The sequence below is a fragment of the Osmia bicornis genome, chromosome 10 (assembly GCF_907164935.1).
Source record: "Osmia bicornis bicornis chromosome 10, iOsmBic2.1, whole genome shotgun sequence".
Lineage (NCBI taxonomy): Eukaryota > Metazoa > Arthropoda > Insecta > Hymenoptera > Megachilidae > Osmia > Osmia bicornis.
Window position 1 is genome coordinate 649,665 of NC_060225.1, and position 12,603 is coordinate 662,267.

Below are 12,603 nucleotides of genomic sequence, written 5' to 3' on the forward strand. Positions count from 1 at the left end.
GAAGATGCAGGATCTTCCCCACTCCGTGGCCAGATCCTTCTAGATCAACCTTATCTTTTGACACGTGCCGTGCAGCACCATGACTTCGGGTCATCGGCCACACGCGCGTTCCTTCGAGAATCGGCGATCGAACTCTCTATCGCCGTTCCATAAACAAAACATCCGCGACTCTTAGAATTCGTCGCACCTCAAGTATCAGCTACCGCCGGCCCAAGTCCGATGACAGACATATGGCTCGGGGTATCGATAGCCTAAAGAATCCTAAGAAATCCTTGAAACCCAGGTCAAAGCCCAAAATGCATTGACCCTGCCACGTGTCAACCCTTGAACACGTGCTGACGCTAACAGACTATCATATCAATAAGACGGCCATTTTGAAAAACTAAACATTTAAAAAAATATGATTTTCTTCCTTAATATACATGCTAATAGATGCAAAAGTTTCAAAAATGTACGACTATTTCTTCCTGTTCAAAAAAATTCCGCAAAACCTTGCAAATTTATGGCTTCCAATTGTATGTCCCCCCTTAAAACAAGCGTTACATAGCAGGAAATACATAAAGTGCGTCAGTTTAAGTATTAGGTATCAAAGAAATACTGAATCAATGAATTAATGTATATAATATCGCAGTGTTACAAGCGTAAACATAAACATATAGTAGTAGTAATATGGCCGCGTTAGTATAAGCATATGAATGGAGAGAGAATGAACGAGTAGACAGTGATTTGATACTACAGTGAAGTCGGCATTTTTAGTGAGTGTGGAATGCTGAATTTCACTAGTGCAAATTGGTGTAGTATAATGCACTATATACGGAGTTAGTGCTATCGTAATGTCGTGTTATCGATGAAGAGGTTTCGTAGGTTATGTTTCGTTTTGTCGACAGAGTCAATGAATACATATTTCACTGACTGAGTTAAATCTATTCGCAGTGGTGCATACTCTATTAATAATATTAAAGTGCCCATATCTGGAAGAGTAGTTATATTGATGGAACAAATTGGAGGATCTGGTGGCCCATGGTGGGATGTGAAAAGGTACCTGTTCAAGCAGTTGTGCACAGTCTATTTTGTTGGAAAGAAGCTTCTGGATGAAAACGATTTCATTTATGGTGCGTCTATCATTAAGAGAGAGAACTTTGAATCTACGTATGATGTTACTGTAGTCATGGTCAAATCGCCCCATGGGAGAGGTGGTTTTAGAGGGGAGGAAGCGTAGAAATCTATGTTGTATCCGCTCAAGAGTATTTATATGTTTGGATAGACGAGGTGCCCATATTATGCTAGCGTAGTTTGGGTGAGACAAGACTAGTGCATAGTATAGAACAAGAAATGTATTAGGATCTTGAAAATGAGCACAAGTGCGCTTCAGGTAGCCCAACATCCTGGAAGCTGAATTTGTGGCTGCTACAATGTGTTGTTCAAATGACAGCGAGCTGTCTATTAATACTCCAAGATCCCTGGTGCATACTATGTTATTTAGGGCTGTGTTGTAAAGAGTATAATTTAGGACAATGGAATCACTGCCTCTGTGGAATCTGATAATGCTACATTTGGCAAGATTGAGATTCATTAAATTGTTGTTGCACCACTCTTCTAACCGGTGTATATCTTGCTGTAGATAATGAGCATCTATATCAGAAGTGATAACGCGAAACAGTTTAAGGTCGTCATCAAATAATAAAAAGTTACAATTAGTGAAGGCGTATCTAATATCATCAATGAATAGCAGGAAAAGCAATGGTCCTAGATGTGATCCTTGAGGGACACCCGGGGATATAAAAATAGTTCTGGACGTGTGTCCATGATAGTTAATTGTCTGCAATCGACCTGTTATATAAGTATACAACCATTGCAAGAGAGTACCATTCACGCCAAAGGAGTAGAGTTTATCAATCAATAGACTATGATTGACTCTGTCGAACGCCTTGGCAAAATCTGTGTAGATGGCATCGACCTGCTTGTGTTTCTCTAAAGCCTGGGAAATATAACTAATATAGCACGCTAAGTTGGATGTTGTTGATCTACCGCTTATGAAGCCATACTACTCTGGAGCTAGATAGTTATGCATAAGTTTAGAGAGTTTTTTGCATACAATGGCTTCAAAAATTTTAGATGCAACGTTAAGTAACGTGATTGGTCTGTAGTTTTCTACTTTAGTTTTATCGCCAGCTTTGAATATTGGTGTTATAATGCTTTTTTCCAATGAACAGGATATTTGCCAACCCTCAGCGATTTATAAAAGATAATCCACAGAGGTCTAGACAAGATAAACTTGCATTGTTTAAAGATACAGCTAGGGAGCTCGTCTTCGCCAGGACTTTTATAAACTTTGAGGTTGTCAATTTCAGTGAATACGTCGCTGATACTGATATCTAAGCAGGAGATGCATAGCTCCGATTACTCCGATTGAGTTTGAAGAGAAGTCAGCAAATAAATTGGCAATCGTTTGAGGATCACTGGATTCCTGGTTCGCATAGTTCATATTTACTGGGAGCGAGTGAGACAAGCGATTTCTGTTGACAAACGATGTTTCTAGTGAGTGAGGTACATTTGCTTCTAAGTGCGCAAAAGGGTAAATAGTCACAGTATCGGGAGTGCACTTTATATTGTAAATGTGCTGCTTATATTGTTAACTCTCTGGTGAACCATGATGGATAGCTATTTTGTCGAATAGTTTTGTTGGATTATTAACAATACGTCAGCTAGAAAGCAAAAATAAATTTAATTTAATTTGAGAAACACTGTGTGCTTCAATGGTTTGTTTATGGACCAGACGTCAACGGACCCATAGGCCTGGGACTGTTTATACCTGAGGGCCTGGGTAACAGACTGAATGCAGTCTTGGTCTACGTAGAACCTTTAAGTGGGCAACCGATTTTTCTAGCTTTGTCCTTACGGGCTTTCTCGCCACTTCGTGTCAAATCGTCATAGTGAAAAGACGTCCTTCCGAGCCTTTAAATAAAGTATTTTGAGTTGAAATATATTGTTCATTTTATTATAACAATCCCCATAATCTAACAGGTTATGGGCCCAGTGAACAATTTTAATAATTAACTGTGTGTTTTAATAAAGTGACAGACAAATAATATACTGATTAAGAAACTATAGTGACTAAGTATAGTGATTAATTTTTTTTATTTAAATAGTGTATTAATCTATATTTAGAGGCATTTCATTTTCTTTATATATATAATCGTGTGTTTTTTTTTTGTGTGTTAGTTTTTTTAAAAAAAGACAATAAAAACAATGGAAAATTTTAAAACAAAAAGAAACATTAAATCTTTCGATGGTGAGCGGTATAGTGTTTGGAAGCTGAGAGTGCGTGCTCTAATGAGCGAACTAGACATGATTAAGGTGATTGATGAAAGAGCTCCAGACATGTTGACCATCGAATGGATAAAAGCTGAAAGGGTCGCTAAAAATGTGATAGTGGAATATTTATCTGATTCTTTTCTCGGGTTCGCGAGTACTGGGTGTACTGCGAGAGAGATTTTTGAAAATTTGGATGCAATATATGAGAGGAAGAGTTTAGCAACTCAATTGGCAATAAGAAAAAAATTGTTAAGTTTGAAATTGCAGGGTGATATACCTCTTGTGAGACATTTTACAGTCTTTGATGACCTTATCACTGAACTGTCGGCAGCAGGAGCGAAAATGGAAGAGACGGATAAAGTGTCGCATCTTTTATTGACACTTCCAACAAATTATGACGGGGTAATAACAGCGATAGAAACTTTATCGGAAGATAATATAACGTTAGCATTCGTAAAGACACGATTATTGGACCACGAGGTTAAATTAAGAGCGGAGTGCAGTTCAACGAGTGAAAAGGTGCTTCAAGCTCAGCAAGTGAACACACAAAATATTAGACATAACTTTAGAGGTGCGAGTGGCTCGAGTAGACCTCAAATTTTTAAAAAATATAAGAAACAATTCTCGAGGTCAAAAATTAGTGCGTCGATGATAAAGTGTCATCACTGCGGTAGAAAGGGACATAAAATTAGAGACTGCTTTCATTATCAAAGGAGCCTCCAATATAAAGAGCAGCGTAAAAGAACTGTCCAAACTGTTCAAACAGTCCAAGCAGAACCGAAGGGGACAGAAGAGGAAAATACATCGGGATTTGTATTTATGGCTGGGGACGACCATATGATGGAAGAAAAAGGAAAGTTGACGTTTCTTTTGGATTCCGGAGCGTCGGACCATTTAGTCAACAAGGACAACGTGTTCTCCGATTTCGAAGAATTGCAGCCGCCCGTGAAAATTTCAATAGCGAAGACCGGAGCATTCATTACGGCTACTAGGAAAGGAAACATCCAGGTCAAAACCAATTTGGGTTTTGAAGGAACTCTGAAAGATGTCCTTTACTGTGCGGATGTACCGTACAATCTTTTGTCTGTACGAAGGATGCAGCAAAAAGGGATGAGTATCGTCTTCGATACAAATGGTGTGACCATCGAAAAAAATGGTAAAACCATCATGACTGGTAAGCCCTTAAATAATTTAATTGCAGTGGAATTAGAAATAAATGCAAAAAGGGTAAGCAGTATAAATGTTCAAATAAATCATGTTTTAAATAATAATTATGAATTGTGGCATAGGCGTTTGGGGCACATGGGAAGATCTAAATTCTTAGAGTTAAAAAATAAGCAAATGGTTGATGACATAGAATACATTGATAAAATTGTACCGAATGATAACTTATGCGAAGCTTGTATAAACGGTAAACAAGCACGATTACCATTTGAAAAAGTTAAAGATAAAAGTCATATAAAACGACCATTGTTTATTGTCCACTCTGATGTTTGTGGACCTATCACTCCTCCCACAATAAATAACAAGAATTATTACGTACTGTTTGTAGACGAATTCACTCATTATTGTGTAACATATTTATTGACATATAAGTCAGATGTTTTTTCAGTTTTTAAAGATTTTATTGCAAAGAGTGAAGCTCATTTTAATTTAAAAGTAGTAAATTTATATTGTGATAATGGTAGAGAATATTTATCAAATGAAATGAAGGACTATTGCGTGCAGAAAGGTATTAGTTACCATTTAACAGTTCCACGAACCCCTCAATTGAATGGTGTTTCTGAACGTATGGTTAGAACAATAACAGAAAAAGCACGCACAATGATAAGTGGTGCAGATTTAGATAAAGTATTTTGGGGTGAGGCAGTTCTAACTGCTACATTTTTAATTAACTTAACTCCAACTAAAGCTTTAAAAATTAATAAAACTCCATTCGAATTGTGGCATGGTAAAAAGCCCAAATTAAGGTATTTAAAGATATTCGGTTCTACAGTATATATTCATAATAAAACGAGAAAAACCAAATTCGATGAGAAATCATCGAAAGGTATATTGGTTGGTTATGAACCGAATAGTTATAAAGTGTGGGATGTGGAAAATGGTAAATTCGTAGTAGTCAGGGATGTAATAATTGATGAAATCAATTACTTAAAAACTCGTCCAGTTGTGAGAACTGAAGGAGATAATGTAGATCTTGAAAGTAAAATTGATGCATCTGACATACAGTCAAAATCAGTAAAAATTGATGAGAAGTATAATAAATCTGATAATGATAAATCAGATATATCTAAGTCGAGTGAAAAAGTAATCCCTGAAGTTGAATTAGATAATAAATCTGTAATTGAAACAGATTCGCAAAGCGGACCTTCATTTCAAAATGATAAAGTAGAAGTACAAGTTGAAAATAAACTTAGAAGGAGTGATAGAATAAGAAAACATCCTATTATTTCATATGATGAAAGTAATTCACAATACGATCTTCTTGTGTGTGCACAATCGTTTGTTGGAAAAATTCCAAATTCATTTGCAGAAATAAAATTAAGGGATGATAAAATTCAATGGGAACAAGCTATTAATGATGAAATTAATTCGCTTTTAGTAAATAAAACTTGGACATTAGTAGAAAGACCGAAAAATACTAATATTGTGGACTGCAAATGGATATTTACAATTAAGCATGATGAACACGGAAACCTATCAAAATATAAAGCACGGCTTGTTGCTCGTGGTTTTAGTCAAGAATATTTAACTGACTATAATGAAACATTTGCACCAGTAGCTAGAATTTCGAGTTTTAGATTTATAATTGCTTTTGCAAATCAATTTGATTTATTAATACATCATATGGATGTAAAGACTGCATTTTTAAATGGCATATTAAAGGAGCAAATTTATATGAAAGTTCCTGAAGGAGTCTTAAGTAAAAGCAATCAAGTGTGCAAATTAAATAAAGCTATATATGGTTTGAAACAAGCAGCAAGATGCTGGTTTGAAGTATTTGAAAAAAGTCTTATAGAAAGAGGTTTCCGAAGTTCTTCAGTTGATCGTTGTATATATGTTCTCGATAGAGGAAATATATCTAAAAATATATATGTTGTACTTTATGTGGACGATCACAAGATCAAGCAATCACAAGATTGCTACTGGAAATGCGGAAACAATGACTAATTTTAAAAGTTATTTAAAGAGTAAATTTAGCATGACCGACTTGAAAGAGATTAGTTTTTTCTTAGGAATAAAGGTTGAGAGAATTGATGATAGAATAACTTTAGATCAGAGTACATATATAAAAACAGTCTTAGAAAAATTTAATATGCACGATTGTAAAGCTGTTAGTACACCTCTTCCGAGTAAACTGGATTATGAAGCTTTAAATTCAGATGTAAAGTATGAAGCACCATGTAGGAATTTAATTGGTTGCTTAATGTATATAATGATATGTACAAGACCTGACTTAAGTATTGCAGTAAATATTTTAAGCAGGTATACTAATAAAAATAATAGGGAACTCTGGCAAAATTTAAAAAGGGTATTGAGATATCTTAAAGGCTCAGTTAATATTAAATTAAATTATATAAGAAGGAATTATAACAATATAATAAGTGGTTATGTTGATGCTGATTGGGGTGGACATGATGAAAACGATAGAAAAAGCACAACCGGGTACTTGTTTCAATTATTTGAAAGTTGTACAATAAGCTGGTCGACGAAAAGACAGGCGTCGGTAGCTGCTTCATCAACTGAAGCAGAATATATGGCACTTTTTGAGGCCGTAAGAGAGGCTATTTGGTTAAAGTCGTTAGCACTCAGCATCAATATAAATATTTCAGAGCCGATTGTAATTTATGAAGACAACAATGGTTGTATTAGTATAGCAAATAATCCAGGCAATCATAAAAGATCGAAGCATATTGATATAAAGTATCATTTCTCTAGAGAGCAAATAGAGAAGAATGTAATAAGACTTGAATTTGTTTGTACAGAACGCCAAGCAGCTGATGTGTTGACAAAGCCATTGCCAGCAGCTAAATTTCTGGAGTTTAGAGCCAAGATGGGATTAGAATAATTCTATTTAATATTTTTTTTTGTTTTACATATATATATATACATATATAGTTTTAAATATTTTAAATGGTCTGATTAGGTTTTACTGGGTTTCCCTAATCCTCGCAACAAATGTTGGACCATGTGTAGTTCCCAAAGAAGGCAAGGAAGGATAGTTTCTTCTATTATTTTTTTTTATTGATTTGTGTGGTTTTGTTTTTTTTTGTAGATATTATTATTATTATTATATATCATATTAATCATAGTATAGATTATAGAAGTTTTATAGAGTATAATTTTTGTTCTGGATATACTGATTTATTTTTGAGGAGGCGTGTTGGATTATTAACAATACGTCAGCTAGAAAGCAAAAATAAATTTAATTTAATTTGAGAAACACTGTGTGCTTCAATGGTTTGTTTATGGACCAGACGTCAACGGACCCATAGGCCTGGGACTGTTTATACCTGAGGGCCTGGGTAACAGACTGAATGCAGTCTTGGTCTACGTAGAACCTTTAAGTGGGCAACCGATTTTTCTAGCTTTGTCCTTACGGGCTTTCTCGCCACTTCGTGTCAAATCGTCATAGTGAAAAGACGTCCTTCCGAGCCTTTAAATAAAGTATTTTGAGTTGAAATATATTGTTCATTTTATTATAACAATCCCCATAATCTAACAAGTTTTAATAGGAATAAATGTGTTTATTACCTGTTAGAGTTGCTCATACATAAGCTCCACTGCATCGTCAACAGATAAATTGGACATGTTATCGTCCCAACTGATAGAGTTAAAGAAAATAAGCATACCAGAGTAATTTGCTCTACTGTAGTCAGGTCTGCTCTTGGGTGTGGCCGAAGAGGAACCAGAGATAGAGGGTATGAAAAGTTGAGTAGAGAGATTGAGAGGAGGATGATACAGATCGATGAGAAGAAGTGATTCAGTAGGAGATTGTATGTGAATGTTAGCATGATTTGTGAAGATGAGATCGAGAATTGAGCCAGAAGAGTTTGCGAAGTGATTAAGTTGGATGAGATCACATTGGCCTATCAGTTCATAAACAAGGTTGGTTATTTGAGTGGATCTGCTGTTGGTGGAGCAAGAGATGAGCTGAGAGATGTAGGATGAGGTTTGAGAAGTCCAGTTAAGAAAAGGAATATTTTAGTCACCAGTGATTATTAGTGAAGCTGAGGCGTATACGGTTGAAATGTTGGAAATGCATTGGAAATGATCAGAGTAGAAGGATGATGGAGAACCAGGCGGAAGATAAATGGTAGAAACAATAAGAAAGTGAGAGGAAAGCGGAGAGCTGATATTGATGAAGAGATGCTCCAAGTGGTCAGTAGGTAGGGAGAGCAAAGAACAAGATAAGCTTGTGTGAACAGCTATTAGAACACCCTCGCTCCTTTCAAAAGAGCTGGAGGAGTCGCTTTAATCGTTGAGAAACACAGTATAGTCATCCATTCCTAGTTCAGTGAAAAAGTTGCATTTGAGCCACGTCTCGGTCAGAATGATAATGTCGTAATCCACTAAAGATGTAAACAGAGAGGAACTTAAGTCAATCATTTTGGTACGTAATCTGGAAACATTCTGATAATAAATATCCCCCCCCCCCCCCCCCAAATCCTAACGCAAAGGCCAATAAAAGAAATGAAATCAATTATCTATGTCCAAGTTCTTTTATTCAGTCTTCAGACAAAGACTAGTTGTAAGTGTAGGTATACGTTTCAAACTAAAAACATCGGCTAATAAAAGAGGTGATATAAAAACAACATGTCCAAGTTCATTGCTAAGGAAACAAAACATTGCCAAGTATTATTGTTAATATTTAGTTCAAGTATATTTTTATTTATAATAAGTAGGTAGATCAACAATGAGGTATACTAGGGAAAGTAGTGTCTTCACTCAGGACTCCTTAGCAATGAACTTGGACATGTTGTTTTTATATCACCTCTTTTATTGGCCGATATTTTTAGTTTGAAACGTATACCTACACTTACAATTAGTCTTTGTCTGAAGACTGAATAAAAGAACTTGGACATAGATAATTGATTTCATTTCTTTTATTGGCCTTTGCGTTAGGATTGGGGGGGGGAGCACTTGGCCTTTGTTTCACATTTATGTTTTTTTGTGGGAGATATCCTTACTTTTTTCTAAGTGTTTAAAATAATGTAGATTGTTTTTCTTGAGAAAGTTTTCCATAGAGCTTCCTTCTTCCTACCAAAACAGTTTTAATAATTCTTCTTACACGGGAACTGGTTTATAGAATTATAATATAAAAACTCTACCCTCTACTTTCATAAAAAAAACTTCTGTGGGCGGGGCACTATTACACTTTTTAGGCATTTTTGATAATTTTCTGTACTTGTGCTAAAAGAACCTTCTTCCCATCAAATTTCAACATTTAACCTACCCATGAAGTGGTTTATTATAGTATATTAGTATACCCTAGCTGCTAACAATTAAAACCCCTGTGGGCGGGATACTTTCAAACTTTTTGGGATTTTTCGATTTTTCCCTTTATTTACACGTCAATATCTATCACCATGCCAAATTTCAAGTTTCTACCTACACGGGAAGTGCTTTATAATTTTGATGAGTCAGTGAGTCGGTGAGTCGTATAAACTCCAATTTTCCACCGCCTATATCTTGGAAACGGCTAAACGCAGAAATTTGAAACTCGTAGGTTTTGCTTATCTCCACTCTCGTAATATGTATTTTAAATTTCATGGGTTTATCTTGAAGTGGACAAAACTTATGAAAGGGTAAAAATCGGCTTTAAACCTTCGTGTAATATACACACTGTGTGCGTAGGCTGGAACTTGGCCTGGCGCACTATCGTGCACCTAGATTTAGAAACTTAATTAGTTTCTTGAACTGCCAGGCTTAGATTTGTTGTGAGAATCAACAATACATGGGATGCCCTTAATATACCGTATGGTCTTCGTGGTACAGTAAAAGCTGGATATATGCAACAGAGATTGGAACCCAGACGTTGCATATATCCAGCCGAGGTGTCGAATCTCGGGTTACACGCGACGACCAGCCAAGCGTGAACGTAGAAAGGGACAGACAGTGGAGGAAAGAGAGAGGTCCAATGATCAAAGGAAAGAGCCGAAACGTATCGGTGCGAGTAATACTAATTCAATCATAAAACTATTTTATTTTTGACTTATTTTTAATGAAACTTTTACTAGCGCATTGGTGAGATTTTTCTGATTAAAATGGTACCAAACACGATATAGTTTCAATTATAATTACTTGCTAAAATTGATGTTAAAAGTTGGCGAAAAGCAAAAGAGGGTTGGAAATGAAAACCAGCCGCGGTGTCGGTTCTGCTTTCAAACGTTGCATATATCCAGACGAGGTGTCGATTCTGAGTTCGTACACATCGTTTGTATTTAGCCGCGATGCCAATTCTGCGTTCGTACACATCATTTAGATAGGCCGTACACCAAAGATGCATCAAACACGCAACATGCAACATGCGACGTAAGGTAAATACCGCGCATATAAAATTGTTTTAATTTTTCAGGATTAATTTCCTGCACTGGTTTACGCAATTTAGCAACATGTAACATTTACATTACGTCGCATATTGCATGTTGCGTGTTTGATGCATCTTTGATGTACGGCCTGTCTTATACATATGTAGCCAAGGTGTCGATTCTATGTTGTTTATTCTATTATTATTGTTTATTTATTCTATTATCATTCTCTTATTATTGTTAGTTTGTAAATTACTTTAATTTTCAATAGAAAGAAACTGTCCAGTTTCATGGAAATCACGGGCTGTTCCTAACATCATAAAGCACCTAATTTGCAGTCAATAGTTCAGCAGCATATTCTGAATAAATAAATAAATAAATGAATATAATTCAAACTATATCGTGTTTGGTATTATTTTAATCAGAAAAATCTCACAAATGCGTTAATAAAAGTTTCATTAAGAAAAAGTTAAAAATAAAAAAGTTTTATGGTTGAATTAGTATTAGTCACGCCGATATAACAGTTCGGATCGTATTACACGGCTTCCTTGTCGAGCGTCTCGGTTCGCCTAGGGGGATAGCGATGTTGCATATATCGAGCCAATCTTTCGTTGCATATATCCAGCTTTTATTGTATCTCCTTGGTTGTGAAGAGTTTGAAGTTTGAGGCGCAGATCCCGTAAATATGCCTGTTCTGTTGGAGACTTATCATCCGTTATTTTGAAGAGTCCGCTGCATCTACTTTTGTTGGCAAGAATATGCCTGGCGAACTCAGCGTCCTGCAAGGAAATATGTAGGAGCCTGGTGATTTACCTGGTTTTCCTAATCGAGAAACACTAATTGCTATGTAGTCCGCCGAATCGATGCTATTCAGGATTTGTCTAGCTGTAGAAACGTCCTGGTCGCGAGTCGATTGTGGAGTTCCAGTGCCTGTAGCTGATGGTTCCGGGACGCCGCGGATGAGAACGTTCTTGGACCTCTTCTCCTCCTCAGCAATCTCAGCCACAATGGTGAACGTCAATTCCGGAGTAGAGATAGTCGTGTTTTGACCAGCATCATTTCGATTCTCCAAAAGAGTGAGCCGTTCATTTAATTCACACCACATTGCAGTCATTTCGCCCATCAAAGTTGACAACTCGTTTTTGATAATGTTATCATATTCTAGTCGTAGGTTCAGTATCTCATTGCGGAAGAGATCCCTGATATCCTCGAACGTAAAGGAGGAGGCGGAGCCACCTGATGTAGACGCACGTGAGCTGACTGGAGAGATGATTGCCGAAGAACTGCCAGATGGCATTAAGAGAGGATCAGTTTTACAATTCAAAAGTCGCCCGTTAAGGGTGACCCGATATGAATAAACAATTTGCACCGGTATGCGAGATTATCCCGCAGGCCATGCATCTGGCCGGATTGGACATTGCGGATTTTGCACAACCCTTGCACTTGTCAGCCATATTGCAGCGATGTAGTTCTCGAATAGGTGTAACAAATAAATCGTGGACAAGTACGGTGTGAAACTTTGTATTGTTCTTCCCTTGTTTTATGCAGTAAACTCGAATAGATCCAATGTGCAGTTAGCTCACTTGCACTATCTTGCACTGACATGAGTGACAATACTTATAACTGCGCTTTGCGACAAGTAGGCAGAAAAGGAAGAAAACACGAGTGAAATTACTAGTGTAGAACGGTTATCTTCAAATAGGAGAGCTAGAGCGTTACGTGTGTTCAGCAACAAGGTCAACTGACAACTGACAAC

General features: G+C 36.5%; 1 protein-coding gene and 1 long non-coding RNA gene across 2 annotated transcripts; one reads left to right on the forward strand and one right to left on the reverse strand.

Moving 5' to 3' along the window:
* Nucleotides 1-529: 529 nt before the first annotated feature.
* On the reverse strand, nt 530-2,043 carry LOC123988248. The gene is made up of 2 exons (XM_046287510.1): nt 1,444-2,043; nt 530-1,410 (listed from the first exon to the last, which is right to left on the reverse strand). Exons 1-2 carry the CDS (start codon nt 1,571-1,573, stop codon nt 890-892), a joined length of 651 nt encoding a protein of 216 aa, XP_046143466.1. The 5' UTR covers nt 1,574-2,043; the 3' UTR covers nt 530-889.
* A 6,003-nt stretch (nt 2,044-8,046) lies between these two features.
* Nucleotides 8,047-12,358, forward strand: LOC123988252. The gene is made up of 3 exons (XR_006829801.1): nt 8,047-8,929; nt 11,501-11,923; nt 12,013-12,358. It is a non-coding gene; the product is annotated as an uncharacterized LOC123988252 (long non-coding RNA).
* Nucleotides 12,359-12,603: the final 245 nt, after the last annotated feature.

What these genes read in the sequence shown, in the direction of transcription:
- LOC123988248 (XM_046287510.1), bottom strand. Translation starts at nt 1,573, where the DNA reads ATGAATCTCAATCTTGCCAAATGTAGCATTATCAGATTCCACAGAGGC. An exon ending in CAGGGATCTTGGAGTATTAA is followed by an intron (nt 1,411 to 1,443) that starts TAGACAGCTCGC and finishes AACAACACATTG; the next exon opens with TAGCAGCCACAAATTCAGCT.